The sequence below is a fragment of the Antechinus flavipes genome, chromosome 4 (genome assembly GCF_016432865.1).
Source record: "Antechinus flavipes isolate AdamAnt ecotype Samford, QLD, Australia chromosome 4, AdamAnt_v2, whole genome shotgun sequence".
NCBI lineage: Eukaryota > Metazoa > Chordata > Mammalia > Dasyuromorphia > Dasyuridae > Antechinus > Antechinus flavipes.
In genome coordinates this window covers 25,293,507-25,310,839 of record NC_067401.1, presented here as the reverse complement: position 1 = coordinate 25,310,839, position 17,333 = coordinate 25,293,507, and the positions used below count along the sequence as shown (strand labels likewise).

The window sequence follows — 17,333 nt, the reverse complement described above, 5'->3', positions numbered from 1 at the left end:
AATCTAGTATATACAATGGGAAATATTGGTGATGTTATAAAAGTTATTTTTTAAAACAATCATAGTTGGGGAAGTTAATGGTTCAGTGCTTAGAGTACCAGTCCTGGAGTCAGGAAAACCCAAGTTCAGATCCAGCTTCAGACACTTAACACTTCCTAGCTGTGTGACCTTGGGCAAGTCACTTAACTCCAATTTCCTCATCCCCAAAAACAAATTTTAAAAGGACTTAAAAGGATCATAGGTAGCAAATAATCATCCACTACTAATTATCTAGGAGCTGCAATTATCAATGACAAATTTTAAAGCATTCACCAAGGGACCATTAAAAGAGATACAGGTCAAACTGTTTTTAGAATTTTGGGTGACTTTACCTTCATTTTAAAATTTCAAACTCAAATTCTTAGCTTCTTGGAAAAACTTTTCAAATATAAATATGTTCTCCAAGTTTGTGGGTTATTATTAGTGCCATTATTGTCCTCTCTGTTAGCAGAGGTAATTGAGTTAACTAATATTGCCATGGTCAACAGTTCTAATGGGGTTTTAAGTGAGATTTTCAAATTGCAGGTTTTTTTTTTTTTAATTGAAAAACTACTACTGTCTACTTTTTAGGTAGAAATATAAGACCTTTCCATGGTCTTGAAATCTATTGCAGAACACAAAATGCATATTTAAGTAAAAATAGTTACAAGAAAGTATATGATAAAGGTTAAGTGTGAGGGATGATAAGTTCAGTGAAAGGGAAGAGTAAGGCCTGGACTGGACGTGGCACCACTTGAGTGGATGTTAAAATGTGTAGGATTGAGATGATCAGAAGAGAAAGGAAATACATATATTTTTTTAAGTTTTAAAAATTTTAAATTTAAACATTAACTAAGACTAATGTTTCTGTGTATGTGGTTTTGGAGAAAGGGGAATGTATGTGAAACTGCAGGTCTGTAATGTGCACCTTGCATTTTTCCTTATATAAGGAAAATATATAATATTATATAATGTAATATAAATATGTAATAAAGTCAACACATTACTTTCAAAGATGTTCAGTTGATGATTACTTCTAGCCTTCCTTTTCTGCATTTCAGAAACATGTTTCAATGATTTTTTTTTTTTTTTTCATTTTAGCAAACCTTTCTTTAGCTTTTCTCCTCTCCCTCCCATTGAGGAAAAAAGAAAAAAAATCTTTGTCATAAATATGTATAGTCAGAATAGACTTCTAGGTTTGGCCATGTCATTCATGCCTAGGTTTGGCCATGTCATTCATGCTGCGACTCCAGCCCATTCCCATATTTCTGTGAGAAGATAAATGGATAGTACCAGCTTCAGTGTCTGTCCTCTGGCCTCAAAAACCCATGAATGAGTGTGCCAACTGCAATTCACAAATTCCACCTAGAATCCCATTAGGAATTTCCTGGGCAAGTCACTTGACCCTGTCTGCCTCAGTTTTCTCATCTGTCAAATGAGCTGGAGAAGGAAGCGGCAAACCACTCTTGTATCACTGCCTAGAAAGCCCAAGTGAAGTCGCAGCGGGTCAGACATGACTGGAATGACTGTCAACAATAAGGAACAGCAACATGAGAGATGAAGGAAGTCAGTTCTTAGTCATCAGGGACACTGCCTAGAAGCCTTTCAGGGTGGTTTGTGGAAGGCTTTTCTAGGCCCAGATGGGCCGGAAGAGAGTAGGAATGCACAAGGCCCAGAGGACAAGGGTGAGAGCTGGGAGATCGATGCAGAAGGCATTGTTGGCAATGGTAGTGAAGCTGACTGGGAAAGCATCAGTCAGATGTTGTTTTTGATCTGGGCCTGGCTTGGCCACAGCCCATTTTTGTTAGAAATAATTTAAAAAAGAAACTGGATGAAGAAGGTGGAACCAGCTCATGAAAAAGTCTTAAATTCTCAGGAAGAGGATTTGAACTTGATGTTAGAACCAGTGCAGACCATTGGAAGTTTTGATTGACATTGAAGCTTGAAGAGACAATTACCATTCTTTGTTTGGGGAAAGAAAGTTCTGATTAAAGATCAGAGTTGTAGGATGTTTCAGTAGTAGAATTTGGCATGAACACGTAGACCTTGTGAACTGGGAATGAGAAACACTTGGCCTCCTAAGATTGTTGTGAGGATCAAATAATTGTAATAATAATAATTGTAAAGTGTTTTACACATTATTTAAGCCTTACATAAATGCAGGCTGTTACTTTTATTAAGTGTCTAGGTAATAGTTCTGCAGAATCACACTATTTTGTAGGAGAAATTGGTACCTCCAGTATCTCCTCCAGTCTTTTTCAGGCCATTTTTTTTTTTAAAATAGCATTTAATTTTTCCAAATATAAGCAAAATCTAATTTTTAACATTCACTTTTGGAGAAATTTGTGTTCTAAATTTTGTCCCTTCCTTGCTCTTCCCTGTCAGCAAGCAATTCTATATAGGTTAAACATATAATTCTTCTAAACATTTCCATGTTTGTCAAGCTGTGTGAGAAAAATAAGATTAAAAGGGAAACCTAAGACAGGAAACAAACAAGTAACAACAAAAAGGTGAAAATACTCTGCTTTGATCTACATTGTCTCCATAGTTCTCTCTCTGGATATGGATGGCACTTTGCATCACAAATCTGTTGGATTTGTTAGGTCATTTTTTTCACAAATTGCATTCCAGATTTGTGGCTTTGCTGGATTGGGGTGCTTAGCTTCTTCTGGGTCCCCACCATAGACCACAAATGAACTTTTTTCTCTTTATGGCATTATTGATTCTCAGGCATCCAGGCCTGAAATCTTCCGAGTCAAATTTGTTTTTAGCTCTTCTCCTCATACGTAATTAATTGGTTTCCAAGTCCAGTTGCTACTTCCAAAATTCCTCAGCTCCTCCTCTCATCCCACTGCTTTTACTCTAGTTCAGGCTTCACGTAGTTTTCATCTCTGTCTTGATAGGTTTAACTTCAGAATGGAAGAGGAAGAAGTTATCTAATCTAACTCTCTCCTTTTCCTTGCATTGGGCAAACATTTATTAGATTCCCTATTGAAAAACTAGACCCTGCCCTCAGGAAACTTGCATTATTGGTGCCATTTTTACTTATCACATTCATTAAAATATTTATCTAGTGTCTATATGTGCCAGACCCTATGCCAAGGATACAAGAGAGTCAAGTGGTAGTCTTTGCTCCCAAGAAGCTTACAATTTAATGGGGGAGATCAGTGCAAAAATTTTGGAAAAAGCAAGTTCTATAAAAAAATTGAAGGTAATGGCCAGATGGAGGATCCTCCCTTCTGTGTGACTGAGGTGGGTGGAGGAATATAGCTCATGTCATGGGAAATAATGAGGTTGAGGAACTATGAGTCCTCTAGTATGAGGGAGAAATTTAGGGAGGAGAGAAAAATTGAGAGCAGGTGCCCAAAGGAATCTGGGGGAGGAAGGAAGGAAAGTGACTTGGTAGTATGTAGACAATGGCTGTGAGGATTTTGATAAGGGCATTAGAAATGGATGTCATGTACCTCAAAGGAGGAGAGATGCCTGCCCTGCAAGTCTGCTTTGTAAGAAAGAATCTAAAAGGATGAGAAAAAGATCGCTCAGTGAAACCAGCTGGGATATGCAGGTACAACAGCTGTTTAGCCTTTCACCCAGTTGAAACCAATTATATGATTAAATAAAATAATTAATTTCTATGATAGTTGAGAAAAAAAGCTCTTTACCAATCTTAGTTGTGCCTCTTTTTTGCAGCCTCATCAACAGAGACTGCTTCTCTGTCAGTTTTTCCCATTGAGATGTGTCATGGCCCTTAATTATTTTACAGAAAAGGAAATGGAGGGAAGAGAGTTAAGGAACTTAATGAAAGTCTTGCAGGAACTCCTAAGGCCAATTAAATATGTGTGATATGTTTGGCTTGGAGGCTGATGACCTCCACCTTGTCTACCTTCCAGGTGCTTGAGATACCCCAGAGCCATTTGAGTTGAGGTTCCAGTTCAGGCCCGAATTCTAGGTCAGACCAATTGAGACTATTGCAGATTCTTACTGGCCTTCCTTCTGCTTCCAGACTCTTTCTCCAGTGAATTGTTCACACTGCTGCCAGCGTAGTAGTCTTAATGCATAAATCTAACCTTGTCTCCCACCTGCTCCAAAACATTCCTTGTTGTTTACAGGATCCAATATAAACAGCTCCAGGCATTCCGAGCTATCCAAAATCTGCTTCTGGTTTATTTATCACAAATAATCTCAAGCTGCACAGCCAGTTTAACTTGCTTTGCAACATATGAATATTTTTGCTGTGTAAAAATTTTGACTGAGAGGGGGAAACAAAAACCTTACACTGAAAATATGGCCCATCCCCTTAAAAATAAATGGACTAGTTTAAAGTATACTTCCCTTTCCCCCCCAACCCCAGTAATAAAAAGTAGTGGGATCCCAAATCCCAGATTTGGTTTTCATCCTGACCATTTACATAGAATTCCCCAATGACCACTGTCATCAGAGTAAGGATAATAGTTCATTCTCTTCTGAGAGGCTACCTTACTCCTTTCTCCTCTTCTCGCCTTCATGTTCATGTTCCTTAGGGCAGCTGCTGTCTGAAGGTCTTTTAGACCCTCTATGCTGTTTAGCGTCTTCCAAAAATTTGTCCAGACCAAAGGGATCTTCTTCAAATTGAACTGGTCCTTCATGGTCTCGCTGTCTATGATCTGAGCCAGAGAACACCTTATCGGGAACAAATCTGTTGGTCTTTATTCGGGCCTCTAGGTCATCACCATACATGTCTTTGTCCAGATTTTTGCTGGGTCGGTAGATGTTTTGAGCCATGTCTTTGCCACTTCTCCATGCTTGATCATAAACATTATAAATTTCATCTTCTCCACCAGCAAAACCTCTGCCTCCATTGAGATTTTGTCCATTAATTTTCTATCTTTTTTCATTTTATAATAAATTGCTTTGTACTTTGTCCTAGAGTACTATTGGTAGAGGCAGCTAGGTGACCTGTTGCGTAGATCACTGGACATTCTGAGTGCTGATGTGGCCTCAGACACTTCCTGAGTCTGGGACCTTGGACTATTTGCTTCATGTCTGTCTGCCTCAGTTTCCTCACCTGTAATGTAATGTTGCTTCCCCATAGTGATCCCTGCCTCCCATTTGCTTTAATGTGTCTCTGACCTCTCTTAGGCACTTACCTGTATTCAAACTTATTTGGTTCTGTGTATTTTCTTCTATCCCTGCTCCTGTTTTTCCCTGTGTGTTTTGAGATGCTTTAAGTCAGAGACAGTTTATAATTTTTATGCTCCTGCTGTCCAGAGTTGCCGCTTAATGTTTGTGGACTTTAATTTTCCTCTTCCTTCTTTACTTAAATTGGGCTGAGATTGAGGTGGGGGGGGAGAATTGTTTTATTAGGATGACTGCTGGCAAATAACTTACTAGATTTCCCTAAGTGATTACAAATTTTTTTAAATTATCAGAAATTATTGTGATGGGTCCACTCTGTCCTTTGTCACCTTCCTAAATGTATAGGTTGATTTATGGTCCTCCTTCTCTCTCTAGCTTTGAAGCAGGAATTTAGTTTAGTGAAATTTTAATCTTCTTGGATGGAAGATGAGGCTTAGAGAAGTCCAGTATTTGTGGAAACTTCTGACATATTTTAGTGGAGTCCCAAAATTGCCTAAGTTCTTCATAATTGTGAAATACTTGAAGATAAAGTAATATTTTAGGTAGCCTAAAAGAAAATACTATTAGAAAAGTTGTCTAAGAAATATATGGAATTTATAAGACTTTAAGTTTTGTACCTATTTTTTTTTTTTTAAGCAAATGATAGGTTTAGTACTTAAAAGACCCATAAAGGAAAAAAAAACTCTTTTAGAAGTTCTAGCAAATGGAAACTTCTGACATAATCATCCATTTCATTGTTACATGTATGTTTATTTAACAAGGATCAATTATTGTAGAAATCTATTTCTGCTGTAATGTTTGACATTTAGAAGCAAATCTATAGTCAAAACTTGCAAGTGTGATTGATGAGGTCTGTATTTGTACTCAATGGAATTAGAAAGTCATCTCAGAGGGGTACATTGGTGAGAATTCTTTTTGCTCTCTGCTTATTTTACAATTGATTACATTTACATTTGATAGTTTGACCTCTTGCCTATGGTCAGAATTATACTGGTTGATTTTCTTTTTTCTTTTTTCTTTTGCAAAGCAGTCAAGGTTAAGTGACTTGCCCAGGATAGCACTGCTATGTCTTAGGCTGGGTTTGAACTCAAGAACTCCTGATTCCAAGATTAGTGCTCTATCTACTGTAGCACTACTAGTTGCCCTGTATTTTTTTTTTTTTAGGTTTGGTTTTTTGAGTAACAAAGCGTATACTGTCATGTGAAGACGGTGTAATAAGTTGTTTGACAGGATGGAAGCTCTTTATATTTAGTTAGACTTGTGGTTGCTGAAAGCTATAAGCATTTTCATCTTGCTTGCTGCTTGACTACATATTCCATGGACTGAACTGTTACCGTGGAGCATCTTAAATTTAAATTTAGGATTATGATGAAGCCAATGATTGCTTGGAGGAAATGCCAAATTGCATCATTCATAGCTTAAAGATAAAGTCTAGTTAAGTTGTCCCAAAAGTGCCATTGAAAGTATTGAATGAAATGAAGGTGGTTAGAAGTCAGCAGTTCAAATTTTGAATTGACTTAACCCAGACCTGTAATAGTTTGAACTTGAAGAGATTGCTATCAAGTTGTTCAAATCAAATAGTGCCCAAAGTCAATTTGTTTTTATTATATTTTCTATGACACCTTTGAGAGCTAAGCTAATTAACTGGATTAAATATTAAGAGAATTCATAGGATATTTGGGGATACTAAGTTTATCCAGGCAATTTCCTGGGCTTAAATTTATAGATATTTGGAATTGCTTTGTAATGGAACAACTTTCTGTGGAGAGCCGAACTGTCTGAAAAGTGCATTCATGTAGATGCAAAAAAAAAAAAACAAAAAAAACCAAACCATGTGGATGTGGTTCGGGAAAGTTTTTTTATTTAACATTTTGAAAAATGAAATTGATTTTTATATATACATGTTGAGATTCTTTCTTTATATATTATAAATAAATATTCTTTATTTATTTTTCAATTTCAAAATTTATCTCAATTTCCCTTTCAGCCCTTCTTTCAGAGAGCCATTCCATATGACAGTATTTTTTTAAAGAAGGAAAAAAAAAAGAAAAACCAGCATAATTCCTCCCCCCCAAAAAAGTCAGAAAATATACGCAAATATTCTATATCCATGGCTCTCACCTCTGCAAAAGGAATGAGGGGTGAGGGTATGTCTTCCCCCACCTTTTTAGAGATCATTCTTGTTCTTTATAATTTGGCAACATTCGCTTTTGAATGTTTAAGGTTCTTTCGCTATATACATGATTGTGTATTCATTATGTATATTTTCTTGACTCTGCTTACTTTACTCTGCATTAGGTCATGTAAATTTTCCATGCTTCTCTGGAAACATTCATTTTCATCATATCTTTTTGTTTTTTTATAGCTCAGTAATACTCAATTACATTCATGTACCATATAGTCAAAGGGCATCAACTTTGTTACAAATTTTTTGCTGCTAGAAATAAGATTGTAAATATTTTGGTGTATGTAAGGACTTTCTTTTTTATCAATGAACTCTTCTGGCTGAAAGCTTAGTAGATGGAGTCTCTAAGTTAAATGTATGTATATTTGAGTTATTTCATTTGCATAATTCCAAATTGCTTTCCAAATTGATTGTTCTGATTCATAGGTTTCCCCCACTCCTACCCCCAATGTACTAGCATGTTTATCTTCTGACAGTACCTGCAACTATGCCCATTCCCACATTCTTTTCCAGTTTTCAAGGGTGAGGGGAAAACCTCAGAATTGTTTTAATTTTCATTCCTCTTATTAGTGTTTTGAAAATTCTTTTGTGTTGTTGTAAATACTTTTCAATTCTTCTTAATGAGTTCTTGTTTACTATTAGTATTTAGTCTTTAAATCTTTGATAAGCAGTTTCTGAAATTTATTTTGAGAACAATAACCATAATTTAGGCTTTGGTTTTTGATCATCTATCTAAGTGATATTTATTATGTTTTATTTTAGGAATTACCCAATTCTGTTTTTCTGGTGATGGAGGTACGTAGTAGTTTTTAAATGTCTGCTAAATTGGATTTGAAATTTCTTTGATAAGTACTTTGAGAATATGTGGGCAAATGAGATGATTTTGATAATTGAAATAAATACATGCACTACAGCACAGTTGAATTGTCATAAGTAATATTTGGATTTTTGACACTGTGGGACTCAGATTGAATATGTTTTAGATGATATTTGTTAAATTATATAAAAGTTCAATTAAAAATTAGTTCCTGGTAGTGGATTGAATATCCATTGAATAAATACCTTTGATTTTAATTATGTTTTTCTCTTTTTAAAAACCAGTATTGCAATGGTGGAGACTTGGCAGATTATTTACAAGGTAACAACTATTTTTTGATATTTACTGTTTCTGGTTGTTTTTTTTTTTTTTAATTTAAATGAATATCATCAACTTAAGTGTCTCATGGTTACAAAACTTTGACTTTGAATTTTATAAATTATCTATATAGGTTTATATTTGATAGTGTTTATAGCTCTCCATATAAATATGTTTCAGTAATGATTAGTAACATTCTTTATGGGAGAGAGAAAATTTAAATTGTATTTTCTTTTCTTTCTCAAAAATGATGTACTGCAGCTATTAGCAAAAACTTTCAAAGATAAAAGACTTTACTCAAAAAGTTATTGATGTAAAAGTGCTTTATAAAATTAAAAGCACTTTACAAATTCATTCAACAAACATTAAATGCTTTCTGGATACAGAATATTGTGCTAAATGTTGAGGAAGAAGTAATTAATTTTCGATGAAGGCCTTATCACCTTAGAGGGTTAGTGATTGCAAAGTGACCAGATTTGCAAGCCCTGGGGAGAGGAGGAGGAGGAGAATAAGGTAGCAGAGATCCTGAAGGGAATGGAGCTGGTATTGATAATATTCTTGCATGACATAAAGTTAACAAGTAGTGAAACCAGAGAGGCCTGATGTCCTGACCATGGAGACCATCCTGTTCTCTGTCATCCCTTAAAAATCTAGCCAAAGGGTCGGATAGAATGGACAGAGGCACAAGGAGAACAAGAGAGCATGGTCTTGGGACAGCCCTTTCTGGCCCCCTTGCTCGACAGTACTTCTCCACCTGAGGAAGAACAGTTGAAATTAGAGCTTTAGTTTGCAGGAATAAGCCGTTAAAAGGAATTCCAAATATCCCCGTACCCCCCCAAGTGGGAGTCTCTGGATTTCCCCCTTGTTCCTGGCCTTGCTGCCAACTGCCTCGGTCACAAAGGGCTCAGGGCCACCTCAGTGCAGATCTGCATGGTTCTCTGCCCTGGAAGTCCTGACTCCTGTTAGCCTATTTGCCTGTTTCCAGCCTGCCTCTCATTGCCTTCTTGGAGGAGCCCCACGTCTGTTTGAAAGAATCTCTGTTTCCTCTGAAATGTAGCAGCTGAGCACCCCGGAGGTCACCTCAGCAGCCCTCCTCTGCTTCCTCAGTCGTGGCCACTGGGGCTACAGCTCCTGGGTTCCCTCATTTCTCACAGACAATGTTTGTAAGGTGGTATTAGTAAGCACTCAGTGGCCTCTGGGGCAGGATCTTGACAGGTAGTCTCTCCGAGAAAGTATTAATCAGCAAGCATTTGTTAAGCACCTACTGTGTGCCCAGCCCTGTACTAAGCCCTGGGACACAGAGACAAAGCCAAAACAAAAAAAAGTCTTTCCTCAAGGAGCTTGCACACCAGTAGCACAGATAGGCGTGCATCTGTAGACATGGATGCAGGCAAGGGTGTCAAGAAGCTCTGATAAGAAATGAGTTGTCACTTGTCATTATTGTCATCCTGCAGTCTGCCGATTGACTTTATTCTCTGAGCTCTCTGAACTGAAGTGGTATTTTAGAGCAGTGCAAGGATGCACTGGTGCATGTTTAATAACTGGTCTCTCCTGGGGGGCAGAGGGGGATGCGGGATGTTTGTACATACTTACAGTTTAATTTGCATTGTTAATGTTTTCCCCAAGACTTCTTCCTAGACTTCTAGGCAATCAACAAAACATTAAATAAGTCCTGAATTGTGGTGATTGCTAATATTGAGGTATCATTGCTCACACTGCAGTTTTAACAGGTGGTTCCTAAAAACCTCTATTTTACATCAGAAAAGCTCAAATATGGCCTAGTTCGCATCCTGGTTGTATCCTACTATGGTTTGGTCCTTTGGACCACACTTTGCTTTCCATGTAGTAACACTTGTGAGGGAACTAACGTGAAAATTACTGAAAATGTCTAGTTATTCTGGAATGGAATTTTTTTCCATGGTATGGTTAGTGGCTATAAAGTATAATTTAAGTTTAATTAGAAATGTCAAGAAAGCATCCACTTAACTATAAAATATAAATGTATTTGAATATATTTAACATATAATAAGATTTATCTTGGAATAAGTCACTTCTGTTTGCCTGATTATTTAGGCCTTTTGATTAACCCTTTGGGTCATCTCTTTCCCCTCTCCCCACCTTCTTCACCAGAGAGGGGGAGTTAAAATAAGAGATGAAAATTTGACCTGCTTGACCTAACTAATTGAATGCAGTTCTTTGGAGGAAGATGGTCTGAATCCACTGAATAAAATTAGCATCTGTGGCTCTGTTAGTTATCCTTTTCCCCTATTACTACTGATAATTCAATGAGTGCATGCAGATGGTGTTTTGGCTTTGAATGTGTAAGTATGTACAAATATTTATGTAACTGCTTTCCCAACAGCTAAAGGAACTCTCAGCGAAGACACCATCAGAGTGTTTCTGCATCAGATTGCAGCCGCCATGCGCATTCTACACAGTAAAGGAATCATTCACAGAGACCTTAAGCCCCAGAACATCTTACTGTCTTACGCCAGTCGCAGAAAGTCAAGCGTCAGTGGCATTCGCATCAAAATCGGTAAATGAAAATATTTCCATGCAAATCAGCCTCTGGTGATTGTGATCTGTGTGATAGAACAAGGGGTAAAGTTGATGTTGTTTTGAAATCTTAACCAAGCTCCTATTGGGTATAGGCACTTTTCTGGGCCCTTGGGATAGAAATCTGTCTATAAAAGGGGAGTTCTCTCCTCAGGGAGTCAACGTGCACTTTGAAAAGCAAGTGGGAGTCCAGATCTGGGAGTCAGGAGAGAGTGTATGAGTGTGAGCTTAATCAGTTCCTCTCTCTTAACCTTAGTTTCTTTAATCCATAAACAAAGTGATAATAACTAAAATATTTGGACCTCAGGGTTGCCATGAAGACTCAATAAGATAAAGTGTGTCAATTCCTTGGCAAATTTTAAGGTACTATGTAAAAGATTGTCTCCTTTTCTTCCTGCTGCTGGTTTCCCAGGATACTAAGGTTAAAGCTCTGAATATTGAGCATTTCATAATAAAACAGATCATAATCACATTCTCTGAGTGCCCCCCCAAGACTTCTTGTCTAGCTGCAGGTTAATTTAATTACAGTGGTCAGAGAAGGATAGAGTATAAAGGCTCTTTATTATTTCTAGCCCAGTCCCTCTAGATTTTGAGAGTCCTTAATGTAACAGGTAAAATCATTAAGTAGACATCAGATGTTGGAGCACTTGGTAATGCTGGAGGTGATTAGTTGTAAAGCAGGATTATGCTTTCCTGCTGGTAATAGGAATTGTCAGCAGTTGTTTACATAGCTTTAATCTTGCCCAGGTTACATTTGGATTATGGAAAAAGTGAAAATTCCTTAACAAATGTTGATGACATTTTAATAAGAAATATGACATTTTTAATGAATGGTTTATACATAGTTGTTCAATTTCTCTTGGTGCCAAGGATAGTATTCCTTACCCCCAAAATTGGCAGAGCCACAGTGTATGCAGCTGATACCAGTCTATTTCTTGGTTTGTTGATTCAGGGATTACATTTTTCTTCTCTTTGTTACTAGGCCTCTTATCAACCATTTTCAGTAAGATGTTTTCCACCAATTTGTTTTTGTTTCCTTAAAATTCAGAAGGTCCATGATGGTAAACTACAACTGCCACTCCATCTTTTACCGGTCTAGACATTAAAAAATCTGACTCCTTATTCTCCTCCTTCCGTTCTACCTTCCCAGTTCTCAGACCCTATGTCAATGGCAGAAATGTCAAAAGTTAGAGAATTTAGACATTTTTCCTGTTAAGAATTTGGGTTGGGAGACACAGAATTTTGGTAAATGTGAAAAAAATTTGTTATTTTCCTCTCATTTCTTGAAATAGCGGACTTTGGTTTTGCTCGTTATCTGCATAGTAACATGATGGCTGCCACACTCTGTGGTTCTCCTATGTACATGGTGAGTTGTGTAGTCTTGTCTATTTTATACTGTAAATCATAAGTAATGTGAACTAGAAATAAATGAATGGATGTGATTATAAAAATTATTCATTTAGTTTTCTAATAGACTCTGGTATAGGATGAATGAATATATAGTGCTCTGTGAATAATTTCTCACTTAAGTAAATAGATACCTTCCAGCAAAGTTGGTTGTAAACTGAATTCCTATAAAGCAAAACTTTATAATAGGTGTCAGTAGAAAAATGTTGTCCTGGAAAATGATCTCCCCAGTTTTCTAAAATGAAAACTTCATGAAGGAGTTAAAACAAATCCAAGGCATGGTTGATGCTATGACTAAAAATAGCTTTAGAAAACAAAACAAAGAATTTTTTAGCACCTTGAAACACACACTTCTCAACATCAGAACAGGTTTTTCTTCTCCTTCTCTTCATGTTTTTCCATGTAGCTTCTTTTTATTTGTAGATAATATTAGAACATTAAATTTAATAATGTCACAGAGGCAGTTAGAAAAATGTATCCACTTCAGATGTGAAAAATAAGCTTGGATTTAAAGGCATTCCTGGAATCCAAGACTTCTTCTCGGTGGGAGTTTTCTGGGTCACACATGGAGGTCTAGGATCTTAGCCTTCTTCCCTCTCTCCTTATCTGAGGATTTACAATGTCTGAGAGTGGAATTCTAAGATTCTTTGGTATACAATGTACTGCATCCACAGTACATCATTCTTCCTTTACAATTTCAAGCTTCCCTGACATGAACTGAATTTAAGGTTTCTCTTGATCAGCTCTATCAGAGGGCTTTATAACCTGACAGCTTGCTCTTTGTGCTGATGAAGAGAACCCAGAATTTGGTTGGCTCAAAACTGGACAATCCTAGAGTAATTTATATTTGATGTGATAAGAAAATTTGTTTTTGGGGGCATGAGGGGAAACAGTTTTAACTTCCTGACTATATTTTACTTAAGAGAATTTAAAAAAAAATTAGTTTGACTTAAAAGCATAAACTAGTTGTGTCTTAAGGGCAGATACTTTAACCTGTGCTAAATAGCAGGTGGAAACTGGCTCTGGATTTAAAGTTTTCTGGGAAAAAACAGACAAATAATTCATAGATGGATAGGCAGTTCTTGATACCATGTTAAATGTTAAATTATTTATATGTTAAATTTTTTTAATGTTAAAATTTTTATAATTTTGGTGGTGATGGGTAGAGGAAATAAATATTGTATTAGTTAATACCATGCCTTCTGGATTTTTTTGTTCTGTCTAGGCGCCTGAAGTTATTATGTCTCAACACTATGATGCCAAGGCTGACTTATGGAGCATAGGAACTGTGATCTATCAGTGCCTGGTTGGAAAGCCCCCCTTTCAGGTAGCATAGTTTCCTTGACTACTGGGCTCTGGATTGACCTTGTGTTCTGGTGGAGTCTTCCATCTTATTCCCAAGCTCTCTTCCTTCTGTTCTGAAGGTTGTGCTGTCTGGACTCAGAGGGGTTAGGGGAAAAGCCAGACTACTACTTATTCTTGGTTACTTTTGAGTGGGGAGAAATGACTTAATGCTTATCAGAACCTTCTCCTGCCCTTCCTCCTGTCCCTTCCAGCTGGACTCTACAAACCAAGCTCGCCTATTTCTTAGGCTGGAGTTACAGGAAAGGGTCCAGGATTTCCAGACAATTATGGTTGCTTGAATGAAGGCAGAATGACCAACTCTGACATTTCTTCTTCAGCAAAAAAGCTGAAATTCTAATGGGGCAAATAATTGTAAGAAACTCAGTGAGAAATTAACCAAAGATTAATTTGTAGTAGTTTTAAGTAGACTCGAAGAAAAAAGGGTTTTTCACAAGTACTCTATGACCCAGAAATGAAGTAAGGGATTTAAAAAATGAAATAAAGAGTTGGAAGAGCATAGGGGAAAAAAATGGTAAAATGTATACAAGTAATAGACTCTCTGAAAACTAGAATAGACCAAAGAGAAACTTTATGAGAAAAGAAATAGTAGAACAAAATCAAAAGATGGCAACAAATAGAAGAGAATGTGAGGTGTTTTATATGGAAAACAGTTGACAGGTCAAGAAGAGGTAATTTAATAGTCTAATGACTCCCTTGATTAAAAGAAAAAGTCAGAACATTCTATAACTTAAGAATTCTTAAGTGAAAACTGTCCAGATCTATTAGAGGGCAAAGTGAAGATAAAAACTACCAATCACCTCTTGAAAGAACAAAGAAAAATACTGCCGCTATCTAGCAAATAGCAGAGAACCAAGACCTGGCAGCTTCTCAGAGATCTCGTGAGGGAGCTAGGGAAAAGTATTGCCAAAGGTGGAAGGGAGAAGTTTATGATGAAGAAGAGAGTATGATCATGGAGGAGAAATCATGGGCAAGAGAAGAGGAAAGATGGACCAGAAGACTCGGGCTTTCCTCCTGAAAACTTAGGCCGGAGCTGAATAGGAGTAACTTCGAGTAGCTGGAGCAGCTGGGGAAGGCACTAGAGTGATGTTGTGAACATTTTACCGAGGGGTGGGGGATTAAGGATCCTGCAGAGCAGAAGCAGCAGCTGGGTTGGGGGCTGGCTCTGGAGTCCTTCAGGAAGGCAAAGCTGAAAGGAGAGCCAAAGGAGGGACTGGTGCAGCGCAGGAGATCTAAATAGTGGACCTGGGAGAACTACACATACAGAGCTAGGGATAAAAATATATCAGTGCAGTAGACACAAGTAAAAATGGGGGCTGTGCTTGAAGGGAGCATCAGAAAGGAAAAAATAAAAGCAAAGAAGTGAAATCTGGGGGATAGAGGAGTAGTACCCTCAATTAGGAATGGCTGAGCCGATCCTGGTGTGTGAGTGTAATAGATAAGTGATGAGGCAATGTTGGAGGATGCTGGGCAGTGTGATCTGAAACACACAGAATCAGGAGGAAAATCAAGAAAAGCATCTTGGAAAGAACCAGGGACTCTGACTAATGTAATGACAAGCCGTGTTTGTTCCCAGAGGGACTTTTGATGGAATGTGACATTAGCCATCTTCTGACAAGAGTGGTGATGGACTTCACACTTTAGAAAGACATGTTTTCCAACATGGCCACTTTGTGCATCTGTTTTGTTTGCTTATTAGTTGCAAGATTTCTTTTTCTTTTGGATTGGGACAATTTGGAGGAAGGGAGGAATGTTGAAACATTTTGAAGATTCCCCATAACTAGCTGGAAGCAATTTTTGAAATACGTTATCTACTTTTTTGAAAGAACCAGATTTAGATCTGCACTTCTGAATTCACATCTCCTTCTGTGTTCTGTTTTATATATGGAAATGCTCTTTAAAAAATTTTTTTACACATTCCTAAAAAATAGCTCAAAACAAGGTTGGGTCTGGGCTGGGATAGGAGTGTAGTTAGGTGCTGAGTAGAGGTAGCAGTAACTTCTTGGTTTGTACTTATGACCAAGAGGTAGATTGGTTTGCATTTCTAAGTAGTAAAATATAAACTTAATTTTCCACATTCATTAATTCCTGGAAAAGACTAATATAAGGTGGGATGGATTTGTTTAGGTGTTAAGTATTAACTTTGGATTTTTTCTTGTTCTCATTTAAAGACTCATTAAAGAATGTCCAGAAATACTTAAGTATGACTGTCATAATCTTGATCCTGAATTGTTCATGTAATATGTATTTTTGGGCAGATATCATTTTGTCCCAGTTTTTGGTGGCAGAGATCATACTGGTTGTCTAAATTGGAGACAGAGACTAAATCCTCTTAATTGTCACCAGCATTTATACCATACTTATTATCTGAAGAAGGATCATCTTGTGAAATTAGTAGGCCAAGGCAAAGGAACAATTGGGATGTGGGTCATGGTCCCTCAGGGGTCCTGCAAGAAAGCTTGCATACAGTGGGACCATCTGTTACTAGGCAGACTGGGCAGCTTTTGTAGTAAGATTAATATTGATCCCAAGATGTGAGAAAGGATTTTTTTTTCAATTTCTTTTTTTTCCCCTTTCAATAGTGTTTTATTTTTCCACATATATGTAAAGATAGTTTTCATTTTTGTAAAACATTGTGTATCAACTGTTCTCCTTTCCTCCCTTAACCTCCTCCCTCTCCAAGACAGCAAGCAATCTGATTTAGGTTAAATGTGCAATTCTTTTAAGCATATTTCCATATTTGTCATGTTATGTAAAAAAAATCAGATCACAAGGCAAAAAAATCATGAAAAAGAAAAAACCAAGCAAACAAACAACAACAACAAAAGGTGAAAACATACTTTGATCCAAATTTAGTCTTCATGTTCACTCTCTGGATGTGGATGTCTATTGGAATTGCTTTGAATTACTTCATTGTTGAGAAGAGCCAAGTCCATCACATAATGTTGTTTTTGCTATGAACAATGTTCTCTTGGCTCTGTTCACTTCACTCAGCATCAGTTTATGTAAGTCTTTCAAGGCTTTTCTGAAGTTAGCTTACTTATCATTTCTTATAGAAAATAATATTCTATTACATTCATATACCATCACTTATTCAGCCATTCCTCAACTGATGGGCATACACTCAATTTCCAGTGTGGAAAAGGATTTTAAGCCTATTAGCTATTTTCCCCCTTCTTCTCCTGTTATGGACCAGAGCTCCTGTACTTAAAACAAGGATTGTTACATGGTGTTAACTCAGTAGAATTGATGAGTCAATGGTTATCTAGTTTAGCATGGTGCTTAATAGTTTCCTTGTGATATAATGATTGGTTTATAATCAATGTGGAGCATATAAGCTGGGACAAACTCAGCCAGAGTCCATTCCATCTTTGGTCAGACTCCTGGTGGCTGGCCTCCTGCACTTCTCACTGAGACCAAGTCCAGTCTGAAAGGCTCTAAGGAAGCTAGGCCGAGCCCCAGGCAAGGAAACTAGATTGTGAAGGAGAAAATAAAGACTTTGGACTTTAACACCTGGCTATTCTTCTGGTGATTGCCGAACTGAAAAGGCTGTTC

At 37.2% G+C, this 17,333-nt stretch overlaps 1 protein-coding gene across 1 annotated transcript in view; it reads left to right on the top strand.

Moving 5' to 3' along the window:
- Positions 1 to 17,333, top strand: part of ULK2 (unc-51 like autophagy activating kinase 2) — a 64,859-nt gene that overhangs the window by 12,235 nt on the left and 35,291 nt on the right. The window contains exons 4-8 of the mRNA XM_051992102.1: positions 8,081 to 8,113; positions 8,420 to 8,456; positions 10,816 to 10,989; positions 12,302 to 12,375; positions 13,642 to 13,743. Of these exons, the coding sequence (XP_051848062.1) occupies positions 8,081 to 8,113; positions 8,420 to 8,456; positions 10,816 to 10,989; positions 12,302 to 12,375; positions 13,642 to 13,743 (420 nt within the window). The remainder of the gene's footprint in view (positions 1 to 8,080; positions 8,114 to 8,419; positions 8,457 to 10,815; positions 10,990 to 12,301; positions 12,376 to 13,641; positions 13,744 to 17,333) is intronic.